Source organism: Ursus maritimus, unplaced genomic scaffold, assembly GCF_017311325.1.
Source record: "Ursus maritimus isolate PB19 unplaced genomic scaffold, ASM1731132v1 scaffold_33, whole genome shotgun sequence".
Lineage (NCBI taxonomy): Eukaryota > Metazoa > Chordata > Mammalia > Carnivora > Ursidae > Ursus > Ursus maritimus.
The window spans coordinates 9,136,215-9,155,710 of NW_024425897.1; the positions used below are offsets into that span (position 1 = coordinate 9,136,215).

General features: G+C 45.4%; 1 protein-coding gene across 1 annotated transcript in view; it reads left to right on the top strand.

Moving 5' to 3' along the window:
• ZNRF3 (zinc and ring finger 3) overlaps positions 1 to 19,496 on the top strand; it is a 147,448-nt gene that overhangs the window by 84,353 nt on the left and 43,599 nt on the right. The window contains 1 exon segment of the mRNA XM_040619681.1: positions 5,908 to 6,033. Within this exon segment, the coding sequence (XP_040475615.1) occupies positions 5,908 to 6,033 (126 nt within the window).

The following is a 19,496-nucleotide window of genomic DNA, read 5'->3' on the forward strand; positions in this document are numbered from 1 at the left end:
TTTATTCGATTGTTTCTTTATTTTTCAATAGCAGTTCTTTGTAACATCCCTGAGTTCTTAAACACAAGTCAGCCATTCTTACCTTTCTTAAAAATATTAAGGCAAGGGGCGCCTGGGTAGCGCAGTCGTTAAGCGTCTGCCTTCGGCTCAGGGCGTGATCCCGGCGTTCCGGGATCGAGTCCCACATTGGGCTCCTGGGCTGGGAGCCTGCTTCTTCCTCTCCCACTCCCCCTGCTTGTGTTCCCTCTCTCGCTGGCTGTCTCTCTGTCACATAAATAAATTTTAAAAATTTATTAAAAAAAATATTAAGGCAAAAACTAATTAAATTTCAAGTGCCTGATCAGGTAAACTCCACACATTCAAACATTTTAAGAAAATAAACTCAGAGGGGCGCCTGGGTGCGTTGGTCAGTTAAGTGTCCAAGTTTTGGTTTCAGCTTAGGTCATGATCTCAGGGTCTTGAGATCAAGCCCCATGTCTGGGCTCTGTGCTCAGCAGGGAGTCTGAGAGAGCTCGCTCTCTCTCCCTCTCCGTCTGCCCCTCTCCCCCTTAAAAAAATAAAGAAAGAAATCTTTTGAAAAAGAGAAAATAAACTCAGAAATACCTGTAATTTTTAAATGCTCACATGCCACATTAAGTTCAAAGTTAACATGCTCAGACACCATTCACTGAAGTACCCTAAGATTAATCTTGAATGGTTAGCGTTCAGAAGGAGACACAGGTTTTATATGTAGTCACTGCCTGGCATCAACACATATGAATTAACAAGCCTGGTTTTTATGTGACAGCTGTCTGGAGTGATGTTGTGGAAGCAGTGTCTGTCTGGATCTTCAGGAGAATATGTGTGTTTCATATGTAGGACACCCACATTCTCTGTCCATGATTGTTACCCGACCCAGGACTTAGGGATCTTTTTAAAATCAGGGTCTGATATTTCTTAGTAAAGAGTAGAAAGAAATTGTTTGGGGCTTTATCTTGAAAAATGCAATGGAAAATAGTAGTTTATTTTTTAACTTAAATTATAATTGCAGCTATGTATTGATTTCTGGGCATAGACAGAGTGAATCCCATGTGGGCAGTGCTGGGATATTTTCAGCAAAATTGTTTCTCTTATGTTTGATTTCAGCAACAGGATTATCAAAAGTACTTTTTCCAAAATATTAGAGGACTCCCTTACTTTTTCCAAAGTTCTGTCTTAATTCTTTGATCATTCTCTGTGGATCGTCTCTCTTATGGATTTCTTCTTTAATCTTTCACTAGGCTGTTTGCGGTTGGCTTTGAGTGGAATCCTGTTATTGACTAATACGGCTTCTATGGACTCCTTTATATTCTGCTTCAGCTGCTCATTTGCACTTCTAGTTTGCAACTTACTTACAATGTCTAGTCACAATTGTTATTCCAACAATTAGCAAGCAGTTGCCATAAGGAGTAAATAAAATACATAAACATAATAGCATAGTAAATAATTACGAGAAAACCTTCTCTTTTGCTATTCTTTTTTTTTTTTTAAAGATTTTATTTATTTATGTGACAGAGAGACAGCCAGTGAGAGAGGGAACACAGCAGGGGGAGTGGGAGAGGAAGAAGCAGGCTCACAGCAGAGGAGCCCGATGTGGGACTCGATCCCCGTACGCCAGGATCACACCCTGAGCCGAAGGCAGACGCTTTAACGACTGCGCTACCCAGGCGCCCCTCTTTTGCTATTCTTAGACGTGGCATATTTGTTTGCATTTTATGCCTTTGCCTAGAATATTCCATCCTTTGAGACAGGTCACTTCACAGTTGAGTATTTTCATGTTACGGCTACTTGTACTTCCCTATAAGACATTCTGCTGAACTCATAAGTTGGAGCCCTTGGGAAAAGAGAACCCTAGGGTGTAAATGGTTGGAGGTCTGGGGTGGCAGGCATTTCCAGAAGCTGATGCTGTCATCGGGTGAGCTGACAGAGACCCCAATCATTCAGCAGATGGTTCGAAGAGGCCAGTTTTATGGAAGACATCGCTGAGGCTGAATTCATAGGCCCAGGAGTTGGGCACCTGGAAATGTAAGCTGGAATAAAGAACTCAGGAGAGAAAGCACCGAGGGTGGCGTGGGGAAGGCGGCAGAGATGTGAGATAGGTTTTCAATCCGCTGAGATGTGATTTTGGTGGCCTCTTTACCCTCCACGGGGAAATAAACAACCCACGCCAACGGATCGCACCCACTGGCACTTGAGAAAAATTCCTTTTGGTTTTTAAGTCTTTGATCCATGTTCAGAAGTCAACACCCTTGACAGGGCTGCCATTTGGAGCTGCTAACAGTCCCCGCAGTGTCAGTGGAAGATTTGATTGGGCGTCTTGGAGGAGAACGGGAGGGTGTGACCGCAGAGGAGGGAGAGAGCGCCTGGCACAACGTGTGGCCCAGGGCGCAGGGCCTGACAGCCTCCAGGGGACCCAGACCAGCGGGTGTGTTTGAGGCTTACATAGTTCAGATTTCTGCATGCCTGCGGACGCACTCTTGACATGCCTCTCCTGGCATGTGGCTCCTTCACAGCATAAGCCTCCGGTCTGGTCATGGTCGCTTCCTCCTCACCAGGGCTGTAAAGGGCCAGGCTTGGGCATCTCCTACTTCTGCTGTTCTCGGCTCCCTTCCTCTTCCCACATCCCACCTGCCCTCCCAGGCCACCCCTTCTCTCAAGCTGCCCGTGACTGTTCCTCCATTCTTTCCAGCATACCCCTTACTCTTTGCACTGTGGGTGTTAAGCATTTAAAGGCATTTAGCTTTGCCTGAATCTCATTGCCTTTAGGGTTAAGGTCTCATGCATATATCTGTGTTCTCACTAACTTAGCGTTTCTCTAAATGTGTCCCCATGAAACAGCGTGATTGTAGTATACTCAAAATGGGCTTATAATCAAAGGGTTGGAAATGCTGGTGTTTGCAAAGGTTGAAAACCTTTTGTTTTTTAAACCATAGGCCTCTGCAAAGCTTTAATTTCCGAAACCAAATCCTGAATTCCTATGGAATGTTCCTCAGTGTTAGTTACTTGTACAAGACTCTGTTTTTAATCTCTCAAGCATAGTGTCCTGCAGGACATGGTTTCCAGAAGGGCTGCTGTAATTGGCTTAGGCTCTGGAAGGGTGGGAACCACATTGTCCTCCACTGTGGATCCCCACGTTAGCTGAGTGCAGTCATATCTGAGTAAACTCTTGGGACATTGTTTAAAAACTTTTTTATTGTTGGAAAAATTTATATATAATTCACCATTTAAGTCATTTTAAGGGATACGATTCAGAGGAATTTAGTATATTCACAGTGTGCATCCATCACCGTCCTCTGATTCCAGAACATTTTCGTTACCCCAAGAGGAAACCCTGGCCCCATCAAGCAGTCACTCCCCAGCAATCACAAATCTGCTTTCTGTTCCTATGGATTTGCCTGTTCTGGACAATCTCCTATCCGTGGAACCGTAGATACAAGGTCTTAGACCTGCAGCATACCTCTGCTCCCCCAATGTAGCTCTTCTTCACTGGCCAAACCTCATTCATGTGTAAGTAACAAAAACCAGCTCTCCACCTGGAAACCTCCAAGTCATGTGGCCAGGTTAAAAATACCATGGACTGCTGTGGGAAAGGGTCAGTGGTGTGGTTGCCATTGCCATGATTGGGCCTGGGATTTTAGGACGTCCACTTGAACCAGGCAGGGAGCCCCTTCCTGGTGGGGGAGGTGACAGGCTGTTGGCACAATTGGCTTATCACCCTCGCCCATGCCCTCTCCAGTCAGAGGTCTGCATTCAGGCGGCTCGTCATTTAATAAAACCACCAAACGTGCTAGAGTGGCCTGGGTTCTTCAGGGGCGGAATCTTCATTTGTCTTCTGGGCACGATCATCAAGCCTGAGGACTCAGGCAAATATTGGATGTCCCGGGGCTGTCTGTCTCACGCGTTGGAATTCGCAGGGGATGGGTTATTCCTCACCTGCCAGAGAGAACTGCTGGCCGCCCCTGTAGCACTTTATTTATTTATTCGACAGAGATAGAGACAGCCAGCGAGAGAGGGAGCACAAGCAGGGGGAGTGGGAGAGGAAGAAGCAGGCTCATAGCAGAAGAGCCTGATGTGGGGCTCGATCCCAGATCGCCGGGATCATGCCCTGAGCCGAAGGCAGACACTTAACCGCTGTGCCACCCAGGCGCCCCTCACTCCTCCACTCTTGATGCCTCTCGAGGCCGGGCGCACCACTGTGCAGCCCGTCTGCCTGGAGTAACTGTTTTCAGTGCGCCATTCTTCCGCCCAAGAACCTGTATTGTCTTGGTGTCCAAACCCCCTTTCTAGTTTTAGCCTGTCTCTCTCCTTCTCGATGTAGACTGTGGTCCTTCATACTTATCAGACAGGTCTTGTTCCTCTTCCCCCTCCAGCCTCTGGCTCCTCCACCCCAGCCTGGGAACCACTGCCTGCTCTCCTTTTTCCTTGACCAGTGTGGCTCTTCCTTGACGCTTGGCTCACAGCTCAGCACTCACACAGGGCTTTCCTGAACATTCCAGCTGCTCTTGCTGCCTACACTACGTTCATATTGCAACTCTAGTACCACAGAATTTAGAGCTCGCAACATTTTTTCCTCAAGATTTAATCATTTGGTCTTTCCCTCCCGGTCAGATGACTAGGTCTTAGAGGAAGGGATGGTAAAGTTAAGCAAGTGGAGTGGGGAAGCACCAGACTGCGAATCTGAGGGCCAGGTCACCTGTGGGTGCAGCCACACACTGGCTCTGTTGTCTTGGAAAAGCTACTTCTCTTGGACTTCCGTTCTTACCTATAAAATGAGTGGGGGATAAAGAGAATGCTTTAGTTTCCTATTTGTTCCTCTAAGAAGTTGCAGTAAACTTAGTGGCTTAAAGCAACACAAATTCATTCTCTTAGCGTTCTGGAGGTCAGAAGTCGGAAATGGCTCTGTAGGTGACATTCCTCTTGGAGGCTCTAGGGAGACTCTGTTTCTTGTCTTTTCCAGCTTTTGCAGGCCGGCCTTGGAGGATATCATTCTGTCAACCACAGTGGGGTCTTAGGTCTCTGGTGTTCGAGTTACGTAAAGACTTCAGCACTGGGTTAGACTCATTAATTTCTTGATAAGTTAGTTTATCTACAAGGATTTCCTCTTCTCAGATTGTTACTGGGGATTCTAGAGCCGGATAAGACTCATTGATAGAACTGTGAGCGCGGACTTCAGGATTGTTCTTAGACTTCCACCGACTGCACTTTTACTGGCAAAAAATTGGTGATGCTCTTTTTCCTGTTTTTGATTTCCTGCTTTGCCCGTTTTGAAGAAATCCTCAAAGAATTTCACCTGTTCCCCAGTAGCCAGGGGTGGCCTTTTAAACAGCTTGTTAATTATACTGGTGATTCTGCCGTATGTCTGGTGGTCTTTCCATAAATTCCTGAATGTGTTTCCAGGTCCTCCTGCATAACTTGCCGTAGATGTGGTGTTAAGGTTTAGAAGCCAAATATTCTAGGATAACTAACCTAGCTAATTTCATCTGTAACTGCTGCTAAATATTACGGTATTTCACAGGAATTTAGATGGGCATTTTTATGGGAATTATGTGATTTCTCTTGCCGTGCATCGGATTGGCTGGTGTCCACGTTGCGTGGCGACCACTTAGAAAGCAGTGAGAAAGCGGGGTGCTCGGCCGGCTCGGTCAGCGGAGCATGCGCCTCTTGATCTCGGGGTCATGGGTTTGTGCCCCACATTCACTGTAGAGATGACTTAAATAAATAAACTTAAAAAAAAAAGGGGCAGTGAGAAAGCATCTGTAAAATCCACCCCCCCCATTTAATTTTAAGTTTTGAAATTACTTTTCATTACTGAGTCTGAGACATATACAGTGTGGGTCAAGCCCATCTACAGCCTACGTATTGAAGCTTTCTTTCTACTTCGCCTCCTAGATGCACCCACTGGGCCTGTGTAATAACAACGATGAAGAGGACTTGTATGAATACGGCTGGGTAGGCGTGGTGAAGCTGGAACAGCCAGAATTGGACCCGAAACCATGCCTCACTGTCCTGGGCAAGGTAAGCTCCAGGCCCTCTGAATCACTCCGCTTCCGACTGGTGTTCTCTGCTTTCCCATTTCCTCAGTTCCTCGCCTAGTTGGTTACAGAGAAGAGCCGTGCAGGCACAGCACTCTTTCCCAGCTGAATCGTGCGGGCTGAGGACTCAGACATGTCCTGTGGTGGCCCCTCTGGGGGGCTTCCGAGCTTGGACTCTGATGGGAGCCTACCAGGCTCAGAGTCGGCTCCACGTCTAGTCACTCTGTGACTTGAGGCAAGTCACTTCCCCTCAAGGAGTCTCAGTTTCTTACCTGTGAAATGGGTTAATAATAGAGATTCACAATACCTTCAACCCTTGGGGACAGAGCTTTCAGAAATCTGAGATTTGGGGAGTTTAGAAAGGTATTAAGGCTCTACATATTTTATGTTAAGTGACTCCCAGGAGGTCTGTGGCCGTTCTCAGTAATTAAACACACTCGTATTTGTATAGCAAACGATATGGATAGTCACATTAAGTGGGATAACTAAAATCGAAGTAGCCTCATGTGAGTTCAGGGCAGCTTTGCCTCTAAATGAGTTCAGGTCCATTAAGTTTTGCTGCCAAGTAAGTTATGGAAAAACTTCTGGGTTTTAGAGCTTTTTTGGTTTCAGAATGGCAGACAGCAATTATGGTCCTATATTAGAACTTACCTCATAGGATGGTTAGGAGGTGAGATGAGTTGCAGACAGCCCGCAGAGTAAGCTCTCAAAAAATGTTTGCTGCCATTGGCTGCTGTCATCCCGCGTAGAAGTACTAAAAAAGACTCGTGAGCCGAGAGGGGTCAGCATTATCTCTGGCTGCAGGGTTAAGATAGAAATAAATTTATTTGGGGAAACTATGCATCAATGATCTTAAAATATGACAGATGACAATGTGTTGTAAACTGGATCATTTTGTTAAAGGGAAAGGTTTAGAGAAAGTTATTAGCATTTTAGTTGGAGAAAAGGTGGTCTCTCCTAAGGATAGTATGAGTGCCTGGATATATATATATTTTTTTTTAATAATCTCAGAAGCTGCCGTCTAGGTACCATGAGGAGACAGCTGGGAAAAAAACAGTCCTGATTCCTGACCTCTTGAGGACCCAGGCGAGAGAAGAGGTGGTTTTGAGGCAGGGTGCGTAACGGGGAGCCTTTCTTGGGCTTGAAGATGTCCCAGCCAGAGTCTCCTGAAAGACTTTCGATCCAGGAGACTGTTACAGGTCTCATCTGTGATTTTCATGTCCCACTTGTCTTCCGAAGCTTCTGCACGCTTGTCAAGCTCTCTGGCTCTTTTATAGGGGGGAAAAAACCAACCCAGGAATTATTACCTGTTTGGTTTACAGTTCATGAAGTCAAATCAAGGTGTTTTAGGTGACCCAGGCCCTGATACTTCATCGTTTAAATAGTTGGCCAGAACTGCTTCATGATGTGAGGAGAGCAGCGACCCCTGTGAGAATACGTCAGTGTTTTCCTAGGAGAAAGGCCAGCTACATCCAAAGGTTAGGAACACTGCCTTCCTTGTAGGTAGTACACTCCTCGTATAATATTTTCTCCTCAGCAACTTGGCCTGATTTGCTTTGCCCCCGTCCAGTGGAGCTGTACCTTTTGTGTCTCTAAGTGGGTTAGAACAGGGCTCCCAGGGACGCCCCATTGTTCTTCCATGGCTTAGTGGTGTTGAAGTCACTCAGAGAACCCAACTGTTTCTTTCTCTACCTGGAACAACCTTGTAGCGGTTTTGCTTGAAGAGTTTTGTACGGTTTGGCCTGCTAGCCTGCAAAGCTGGGGGGAATAAAAACCCTAGACATATATTGAATCATTAAGTGCTTCTCGGGTTTATTCATTCACCAAATATTTATCGAATGCAGAAGCTAAGCGTGCGGTCCCACCTGCTTGCAAGCAACAGCCCTCTCCCCCCCCCCCCCCCCCCCCACGTTTCTGTTTGGAAAGGCTGTGTGGTGGCCAGGCAGTATTTACACGTGGTTAGTTTCTGAAATTTGGCTTAACACCTGAGTAAAATCATTAGCAAAAATGCTTGGGCCGGACAAAGCAAGACAGTTTCACGTTTGTTTAGAGCCCGGGTCTGTACAGGAGCTGTGATGACTCATGCAGCACCCCCCCCACCCCCGCTTTCCTTTTTTTCTTTCTCCCTTCCTTCCTTCCTTCCTCTTTCTTTTCCTTTCTCATTTTAAAGTGTAATTGTTCTCAGCTTCGATTTTATTAACTTTGCTAACTGCACTTTCCCTTTTTTTTGAGCCCCTAGCAAGAGACTAGGATAGAGAAAAGCGAAGTGATCCTTGTGGGCAGTCCTGTCTCCTGCAGATAGCTTGCTTTTTCTCTCATTTCTTCGCTCTCGGTGGCTATGGCAAGAAGGCGGTGGGCAGTGGAGAAAAGCACAAAAGGAAGAAACTGTAGCCAAGTCAACGTGGGGGTGGGAGGAGGGACTCCTCCATATAGATGTTGAGACTTGCTGAAAACCATTGAAGGGAGGACTCTGTCAGGCATTCGGAAAAGCCTGTGGGAGAACGGGGGAGGGCCAGACACAGACCCCTCTCCCTCCCCCACCCTCCACCCTCGTCACCTACCCGCCCACAGAAAATGCCATGGGGCGAAATGTTGAAACAAGAGAGGAATGTCCTAAATTAAAAAACTGTAAATGCCTCTCCAGGAGTTCAAATAAAGTTTCATTTTAAAAGCAAAAGACATAAACTCATCACCTTGGTTTATTACTGAATGCTTTTGAACCCCTCAGAAGGGAACACTATAAACTCATGAGAGAAAAATGATTTATGATCCCCTCCTTATAATCTTTTCGATTCTGCAGGAGGCAGGGCAGACAGTAGGATCAGCTAGGGAGGCAGAGTTGGGGTGAGAGGGAGCCCCCCACGGGGATATAGCCAGCAAGGGCACCAGGCCAGGCCCTGCATCACACCAGGCGAGGAACAAATCTCTCGGCTTTCTGGGCCTCTCTTTTTCACTTCATATTAAGAGGATGTTATGGGCTCCTTACTCTTCCAATATTTTTAGCTTCTGTGTCTTTTAAAATCTTCCCTTGAGGTTCTAGTTTGAGGAGATTCTCTTTGCATCATTGAAAGGCAGACGTGGTTACCTGTGACAGTTTAAGTGCTAGGAAATTAAAATAGAATAAAATGACATTTCTGAGGCGCTTGCTGCTGAAAGTAAGGGTCTTAAACCAACCCCAAAGTGCAGGAATCTATGTTTATGCCCTGGGCATTTTAACCCTTCAATTCAAACAGTGTTTATTAAGCATCTTATGGGACGGGGAAGAAGTTTGAAGGTTGACTTTCCTGGCTTCGGTTCCTGTGACCCGTCCATGTAATGGAGGGTCTCATGGCAGGAACACACAGGACGAGATGGAGTTTCTAACAAAGCCCGCCTGGCCCAGATTCCAGAAATGGAGGCAGAATAAACCTCCTCTCCCCCTCCTCCCCCGTTGGAGTGGAGCCGTAGGGAGGGTGTTGAAAGACAGTCCGGTCAACAGGCGTGGACTGGCTCTTTCTGGTCCCTAGGAGGACAGTGGGAGGCAATTCATGAAAAGACAAGGAAGGCAGGTAATTTCAGGGCAAAGAGACCCAGCTCTGGCAGTGACCTCAGAAAGGTAACTTCAGTTCGGGGGCCCTTGGGCTCCTCCTTGGGGATTGTGCTGCCTTTGTCATCGCGTTGGGAGTCCTGCGAGATGTTTGGGGAGAACGCCTGTCGGGAACGTAAAAGCAGCCATCATGTGTTGGGTGCTCGCTGAGCGCTAGGAGCTTTCCACGCAGCATCTTTCATTGTCAGACTGACTCTGAGAGCGTGTCCAGATTCCCGTTTTACAACGAGGAAATCGAGTCCCAGAGACATTCTCTATGTAACCTAAGACCAAACGGCTCCCAAGTAGCTGACCTGAGATCTGAGATAAAGACCGTTCTACTGCCTCATCCATGTTAGTTTCTTCCCCTTGCCCCCTGTTGTCTTCACCAGTTAGTAAATAAAAACCAGGTGCTCTCCTGTAGCTACTGGCTTGGTTAGGGCTGTTGGTTCCACTTAACAGAGACCCAGCTTGAACTGCGTTGAGCCAAAAAGGGATGGGCTCTTGAGGCTCCTGGGTGGCGTCAGGGAACCCGTGAGAGGTGCTGCCAGTCTTCTAGAACAGCCGACTCTGGGGCTCAGTGCCAGTGGCTCCTTCCCAAGTCTTCTGTATACCTGCTTTTATTCCTCTCTCTCTCTTTGCACCTGCTGGGTAGGAGACATAGCCCCCCAGTATCCCTGGGCCTGACACTCTCTTGGTTTCGAGCCTGAAGGATTCCAGAAAAAGGATTCATTGGCCCATCTTGGATCTGGTGGTCACTTTTAGTCTGGACAGCTGTGATCTGGGTCTGGGAATGCACAAAACTTAGCTTCCAGCCCAGCCATGTGTGCGGAGTGGGAGGAAGAAGTGCTCTCCAGAAGAAAGCTGGTGGGGGGCAGTGCTGGCTACCATCCTTAAACAGCCCCCTTGTAGCCACCAGGTCATATATGGGATCATTAACCAGTGGGTGATGTCCTCCATTTATCCTGAGTCATTCAGGCAGGCACCGAGGGGAAGGGACTTCTCTGGTTCCCGTGTACTCTGAAGAGTTCGTTCCTCTCCTTGCCCTGAGCCGAGGCCTAATCCCTAGTACAGACAGTAATTGTGAGGAGAGAAGAGTCCATCGGGCAGGAGGGGTCAGATGGGTTTCACAGAGAGGGGCTGTATGAGTCCGGGAGAGATGGGGGAATAAGCTCCAGGGAGAGGGTAGAAAGCAAGCAAGCAAGCAGTTCTTCAAGAGGCATTGAAAGTTGCTGGGAAAGGAAGAGGCTTTCAGGTTAAGGAGTGTAGTCTTCATTCCTTAGTCTGGTTGGAGAGGGAAGGATCAGGTTATTCTTCGCTGGTGGGTGTTTCTGGGAAGTGAGTGGTGCCCAGACGTCAGTTCTCGTCAATGCTTTGGTGAGGTTCAAGCCAGTGGCATTGCTGAGGACACCTCTGTTTGCCTTCTTATTTCCCCAGTCTGTTCACCTGCTCTTTTTGTGTTTTCACATTTAGGCAAAGGTGACGTGTAGAGGCAGTGTGGCCAATAGTGTGTGCCAGGGTGGAAAGCTGCTCTGGTCTATAATCCCAGCTCTTCTGATAGGCAGCGGGGCACCCAGAAGGAGGGATGGGGGGAAGACTGAACCCTTACGTTCCCTCCACCAACCCACATCCAGCCCTCAGAGTGTCTTGGTAACTGCTTCGCAAAGAATGAATAAAGACCCTAGAAGCCAAAGTGACTGGAAAGTTAGAAAAAAGAGTCAAAGGAACTTAATTTTCTCAGGATGGTTGGGAGGAGAGGGAGCCTATCATGGTTGGGACTTGGGTTTAGACATCAGACTGACTTGAATTTAAGCTCCAGTTCCAACCCTATAATCCTTGTGACCTGACCCGTCCTTGGGCCCCTCGGCACGTTTCCATGTCCTCAGTGGGAACAGCACCTAAAGGAGACAGTGTGTGTCAGGTGCTGGTCATGGTACAACTGGAAACACTAAATAAAACATAAGCCCCCGTGGCCCATCTTCTCCCTCCCGTGTTCCCCTTCAGTTTCTTTCAGTGCTCAAAATGCTATTACTTAAATAGTCAGCGGTGGTTGCCAGGGGCTGCGGAGAGGGGAAGATGAGGAGTTCAGTGGGGACAGAGTTTCAGGAAGAAGATGAGAAAGTTCTGGAGGTGGAGAGTGGTGACGGTGGCACAAATCCGTTAATGTACTTAATGCCACTGGATTGTACACTTAAGAATAGTTAAAATGGTAAGTTTTATGTTATGTATGTTTTCCCACAGTAAAGAAAAAGTGTATTACTTCAGCATTTCACAGTATATGAAGTTTAATGGCAGTGGGTATAAAGGAAGCATTTCATTCCTGATGCGATGGCGCATAATCCCATCACGAGTGCTTATTGCTTCTGCTGGGGTCCTGGGGGAAAGCAAACCCGGCATCTCATAAGATGTGTTCTAGAGGATCCAGGAGCAGTGAGGACAGAGACCGTATCCCCCTTTGTACATCAGGCTACCCCCAGGAAAATTTCTTTCAAAGAGCGACTCCCGCAGTAGGGAATTCAGGAAAAACAGATTTCTTTGTATTCTCTTTTCACACTATAGCGGAAAGCAGGAAAATGACACTAACTGCAATCCAAAGATGCTTGAGTTTCTTCACCAAATATTAAGCAGACCCTGATATATAATACAGTGATAGGCAGTAGCTGGTGCTTAATGGACGAGGAATAATCCAGAAAGGGCACCGTCACCCCATGATGATGAATGGCCAAGCCTTTCTGCACTGGCTGGGGCTTTTCTTTTCTGGGCATTTCACTGGTGAAAGTCAAAGCTGGTAAAATCATGCTATAGGGGTTGATCTAGCCTGGCAGTTCTCGCAGTGTGGTCAGGGGACCCTTCGGGATTCCCACAGATGGCCCCACAAGACCAGAGCTGTTTTCATAATAACACTAAGATGTCACTTGGTGAATCTCTCATCCCCTCACAAGTGTATGGTGCGGTTCTCCAGAGGCATTGTTTTGCGTGGTGACTTCATCGTTCTGTCAGCTAAGGGAAGCTATGCTCGTATATTCCGTGTTTTAAGGATTTCTCAGTTTTGGGGCACTTGGCTGACTCAGTTGGTAATGCATGTGACTCTTGATCTCAAGGCGGTGAGTTTGACCCCACATTGGGTATAGAATTTACTTAAAAATAAATATTTTTCGGTTTTAATTCTTAATATGGTAAATATCAATAGATACAAACCCACAGAAACAGAAGTTCTGAATGGGGTTCTGAATGTTTGAGAATATAAGAGGAGACCTGAGATTTGAGTGCACTGAACCAGCATGACATCCCCACCGTAAGATCATCAGAGCTAGAGCTTGGCTGAGGGAAAAGCCGTGTTGTCAGATTAGTAGAGGGGCACTTGGGTGGCTCAGTCGGTTAAGCCTCTGACTCTCGATTTCGGCTCAGGTCATGATCTCAGGGTCATGGGATTGAGACCCTCATCGGGCTCTGCAATGGGCGTGGAGCCAGCTTAAGATTCTCTCTCTCCTTTCCTTTTGCCCCCCTCCCCACTGCGCTCATTCTCTCTCTCTAAAAAAAAAATAAAAATAAAAAATGAAGTTAGCAGAAATGAGCAGAAACTAGAGGACGATGCAGTAACTAGAGGTGAATGTGTTGTCATGAAATTATTCCGTAGTATCGGAGTCCGAAGAGTGTAGGTTCTGAAGTTTATAAAATTAGAATAAAACCGATAGGCTGCTGTTTTCCATATTTAGTAACAACTAAACAATGAATTTTAAGAACTTAAGTAAAAAAGATCTTACTATTTTGAGGCTTGCTTTGGGGTATAACCTTCAGCCTTGACCTTCGATAACAAGGCTTAACTAGATAGGCCTTTGCTTAAGGCGAAAACGTGTGGGAACATGAGTCAAACTGCAGGGTTGTTCAAGAGCCTGTGGGTGTGTGTGTGGTGGGCGGGGGGGACTTATCCTTCAGCCTGCCCTTCTCACTGGGGATTTGGGTCACAGACATGCATTTCCTCAGGTACCTGAGTGCCCTGGTCCATAGGCCAAGCTCCGCTCAGCACTCCTGAGTGTGAGATTCCCGTCTCCAGCGGGATGGTGGGACTGGGGTCTGACTCGCTGTGGGAAAGGGGAGAAGGCGGGAGACTTAACAGGGTCTCGGGTGGCTGCTCCCCCGAAACAGGTGTTGGCCTCCTCCATTCAGGAAAGCGCATGGGGCATGGGGCACTGTGACTGCGTGCATTGCCAGGGTATCCCGGGAACATCCGGTGCTTGGGGATACTTGTGTCAAACCTTCTCAGACAGAGCATGTTATCTGAGTCCTCTTATTACAGTGGTTCTCACCTGGAGATGTGCCCTCCCTCCCAGCCCTGGGGACATGGAGCCACGTCTGGAGACATTTTTGTCTCCCTCCCTCACAGGAGGGATTGGGGGGGGGGAATTGGGGTGCTACTGGTACCTAGTGGCTAGAACATTCTACAATGCCCAGGGAAGCCCCCCACAACAAAGAACCATCTGGCCCCAAATGTCAGTACTGTCACAGATGAGACACCGTGTCTTATGATGGACAAATTTTCTCTCCCTAAGAAGATCTTAAATTCTACTTCTTCCTCCTTCCTTCCCGTCCCCACTGCCCTCTAGTAGAATGACAGGTTCATGGTAGCCTTTGTGGTATGTTCTGGTGAGGTGCGTGTTCAGTGTTCAAGCACGTCCATTGTTTCCATGGAAGGAATGCAGAGAGCCCAGATCTTGAAGCCATATGGCCTGGGTGCAAATGGCGCTGCTTCTAGCCCGTAGAAGCTGAGTACCATTGGCCCGTCAGTCTCTCTTCACCTCCATTTCTCCGTATCCCCCTCTGTCAAGATAGTTGTGGTGATTTAAAAAATGATGTATGTCAAGTTTTGGGAATGTCTGAACTCTCCACAAATCTCAGTTTCCTTCCTTCTCTAAACTTGCTCCTACCAAGCAGATGAAAGCCCTTTTCCTAAGGTGAGCTGAGGTGGGTTTGTTGTTGGAGAGGAAGTTTGGAAGGCTCTTTGGATTTATTTTAAGGAACACTTGGGTAAATACCTCCCATATTTGGTTAAAAAGGAAAGCAGGAAAGGAACTTAGTAAAAGAAATCAGATCAGGAGGAAAAGATTGGCATGATATGAATGGAAAAAGGAAAAACTCAGGGAATACCAACTTTTCTTCTAAGGTCACGTGTCTGATGTGAAAATCACACACTCTTAATTTGATGCTTTTCTTCTCTACCTAAATCTTCCAGGAACCTCTTGGTTAAAAGGCTATATTAAGCACAATACCTTTTTTTTTTTTAAAGTAGACCCACGACATTTTCAGCTATAAAAGGCTAACCATAGCCATTATTTGAAATCCACTGAGAGGCTTAAGGGAATTTGAAGATAGAGTGAGTGAGCAGAACAGATAACGTGTCTGCCAATCCGAGGAGCACAGTCTGCTGGCCACCTCCTCGGACGGGGAAAAGCCTGGCTCGTGGACACTCCTTCTGGCCATTGTCCCCTCCCATTGAACCAGACTCTCAGCTGAGCAAGGGCCACAAATAAGGCTGTTCTAGGAAACTGGGGGTGGTGTTACGGGCTAGCGGAAAAGCCCATCAAAAATAGCTAATGTTCTTGTCAACTTTTGAGAGGCCATTTTGAAGTGTAAAAAAGTTAGAACCCAACATAATAAGTTACTGTAATATGTCTGATACCAATCCCATGTCGGGTGACCTGAATCTCTCATACCTGGAGATAAGCCCCAAAGTCCCATCTGCTCTCTGTTCTCAGAGGGGTCTTGCACATGCCTGGTCACGTGTGTGAGTTAGTCCAAATAAGCAACAGTGGGCTCTCAGTCACTCGAAAGTGTTTCTGGCCTTGGCCATGGGCATTTCACATTTTGGGGGCTGTTTCGATAGTGGCTACGTGTAATTGGTTTACTGTCTGCCGAGCCCCTGGCAAACCTGCACACCAGGTTGGACCATTGCACATTTTAGGGCACTTACGTTGCACCTGTGCAGGAGAGGACCAGCGGACTGGGCAGAGATCCCCCCTGCGTGCAGAAGCAGGAGGAATGGGGATGTTGATGAGATCCCGGCTGCTAATCTTGGTCACAAGACCATTGTAGGCTGCAGACGAATGCAATTTCTTTTCCTTAATCTGTCTTTCATGTTTGTTTTCTTTCCAAAAAGCACCATATTTTATTTGATGAAAGGTACCATTTCTGTTCTGGTGCTCTTGTTTTCCAAATCAGACATGGGGTTGTGTGTTGTGACTAATGCTTTTTGTGCTCGGTTTTAAGTTGGAGGCAGTCTAAACAATTCCTTTGGGATACTGAAATACTTTAAATTCTGCATCTTTTTTGCTAGTTATAAAAATAATAAGAGTTTCAACACATTCCAGTTGTCCTAAGCATTGCTGGATAAAATAAAAGTCTAGTTAGTCTAAAGAACTCGGACTATTTCTTGGGATGTGTAAAAGGCCCTCGGCTTTCACTATTACACATTAACCTAATGCTGGTGGATTTTCACAAATGTATCAACTCTTAAATGAACTCTTAAATGAAAAGAATGTGAAATATGCAAAGAACTTTTGTTACCTTGGCTTGATTTTCAGAAACCGAATTTTAAAGTCTTTAACTTGAAAAGCTTTCTTTTTCATCTCTTCATAAATATAGTAGTTTGGTTTTTAAAAGTGAGTTATTTTCTTAGTGTTTTTCATTTTTTCAGAGTTTCAACTGATAGAATCTTAACAGTTTTTATAAACCCTAATTTTAAAAGTATACCCAAAATTATAGCATTAATTTATTTTACTATTTTTGTAATGAACAGAATTTTCTGGCTCCTTTGTCTTTTTTTTTTTAAGTGTGTAAGCAGTATAATAATTTTTTTAAAAGACTTTATTTGTCAGAGAGAGCGAGCACACACAGGCAGGGGGAGTGGCAGGTAGAGGAAGAAGCAGGCTCCCCCCTGAGCAGGGAGCCGGATGCGGGACTCAGTCCTGGGACTCTGGGATGGCAACCTGAGCCGGAGGCAGTTACTTAACCGACTGAGCTACCCAGCCGTCCCAAGCAGTATAATAATTTTGACCACCATTTTTCTATTCCTGGTGCCAAGAACAGTGCCAAGCACGTATAGTAGGCAGTCAGTTTAAATGTTCATTGCATGAAACAGTTAATTGTGGGGAATTTGAAAATAGAAGGGAAAAAAAATCTGTCTCTTTTAACATAAGTACTCTCACTTTTAGTTTATTCCCTTCCAGTGTTCTTCTCTGAGCCTGATTTCTAATGTAATTATTATGAAGGTACACACATCTATTCGGCCTCTCAAACTTAATAATATATAGTAGTCATTTTACCAATTTGCTATTATTTTCATAACCTATCATTTTTAATGGCTGCTTACTAGGACAGTAGGATATTCCATGATCTAGTTGACCATTTACCCCAGGGTTCAGTGTTTAAACTGATTCTGTTTTATTTCTAATCCTTACAAATAAACCACACTGAAACCTTTCTCTATGTAGTAGGGTGGGCTTTTTTTTTCTTCCTTCTCTTTGAATTATTCCCTTATGGTAATATTTGAGGAGGAAATTGCAGATCAAAGGATATGAACATTTTTTATGACTCTTGATGCAAACAGTTACAAATTGCTTTCCAGGAAAGTTGCTCAGTTTACCGTACCAAAAAAAAAAAAAAGAGTCATTTTTCACATAGACAATGCTAATAACATGGACATTATCATTAATATTTTTTTTTAGTAATTTGAAAGGTAAAAATAGTACTTTATTGTTTTTATTGGCATGTCCTTGATTATTGGCAAATCTTAAGCTCTAAGTAAGCTTTTTTCCATCTACTAATTACATTTCCTGTCTTGTGAATTTTCTATTCTGGTCCCTTGCTCATTTATAAGGATGGATTTTAATGTAGATTTTTTTTTGTTTTAAGATTTATTTCTTTATTTGAGACAGAGACAGAGCATGAGCAGGAAGGTGGGGGGCGAGGGGCAGGGAGAGACAGAGGGAGAGAGAGAGAAGCAGGCTCCCCACTGAGCAAGGAGCCTGATATGGAACTCGATCCATCCCAGGACCCTGGGATCAGGGCCTGAGCAGAAGGCAGACACTTAACTGACTCAGCCACCCAGCTACCCCAATTTTTTTTTTATAGTGATGTATTCATTCTTTGTCATTTGGAATATTTAACTCTCCCTTTTATTTTCTTATCTTTATTTGCTTAGCTTTCTTGGCATGCAGGAGTTTAAAAAGTTGACGTGATCATGATTCCTTAATGATTTCTTCTCTTGCTGCTAAACTTAATGATTCTGTTACCTCTCTTGCAAACTTGGAGTCATTTTTGCCTTTTCTACTTTTTCTATGATCACTGTTTTCCTTTTAATGTATTACAGCTTTAAATCACTCAAAATTTATTTTGATGTGTAATATCAGGAAGTGTCTAAGTAGAGTCTCTCAAGGTTCCTCCAACCCCTTTTAAGTCATTTCCTTCATTTTATGTATCTTTCTCCTTGAAAAAAGTAATATAGTCTGTTTTGCTGAATTCTAGAGTAAGGTCATATTTTCCATTATCTACTGTCAAGTAAATTCTGTATCCCTTTTTGGGTCAGTACCACACTGTTTTAATTTTTGTTGTTTTAAAACCTATATCCAGAGTTAAGTGAAATATGCTTGTATGAACTCATTGAAAAGAATTCTCTGGTAAATCAACAAAGCAGATGCCTGTTTGTGCTATTCTTTAGACCGGGGAATCCTAATTAATCATCGTCCTCTCCCACCCAATACATCATATCCCTGCCCCAACTCTGTCAGCCTGGGGAGTTGCTTTCAGAATCTGTGTTCATTGTCGTGATTGCCATAATCAAGTTTCACTCCATTCCAGCATGCACACATAATTTTTTTTTTTTTAAGTAGGCTCCACACCCAGTGCAGGGCTCGAACTCAGGATCCCGAGATCAGGAGTTGCACGCTCTACCAACTGAGCCAGCCAGGCGCCCCAGTGCGCACATAATTTTTTATTAGGAAATGTACACTGTGGCTAAAACCAGCTACACAACCTATTTCAACTTCAGGTTGCCCAAGATTGTTTCACCACCAGAACTTTCCTACCCAGTTCTGTTCTGGAAATATGCGTTCAGATGGACTCTAGACAGAAGCAGGAAAGAAATGACTGATCAGGTTGTTCTCACATGAAGGCTTATTCATTTTTTTTCAGTGTACAGTTGTTTTTAGTATATTCATAGAATTGTGTCACCATCACCACCATCAATTTTAGTATTTTCATATTCTTTGTACATCAGAGATACAAGTCTCTGATGATGAATGTTTTCATCATCCCCAGAAGAAGTCCCTTACCCTTTTGCAGTCATTTCCCTTTCCTTCTGGACATTTCTTACCAGTGGAATCATTCAGTATGTGGTCTTTGGTGTCTGGTGTCTTTCAGTCAGCATTCTGTTGTCGGGGTCCTTCCATGCTGCAGCATGCATCGGTATGTCCTTTTTTTAGAGGAGATTTTATTTATTGGAGAGAGAGAAAGCGTGCACAAGCGGGGGGGAGGGGCATTGGAGAGGGAGAAGCAGACTCCCTGCTGAGCAGGGAGCCCCAAGCGGGGCGATGCCAGGACCCTCAGATCATGACCCAAGCCGGAGGCAGACCCTCAACCGACTGAGACACCCAGGCACCCCCAGTATGTCATTTTTTAAATTGCCAAATAATATTCCCTTGTATGTTGTTTATTGCTTGCTTATTTATCAGTGAATGGACATTTAGATTGTTTCAACATTTTGATTATTAAGAATAATACTCTTGTGGGGCGCCTGGGTGGCACAGCGGTTGAGCGTCTGCCTTCGGCTCAGGGCGTGATCCTGGCGTTCTGGGATCGAGCCCCACATCAGGCTCCTCCGCTATGAG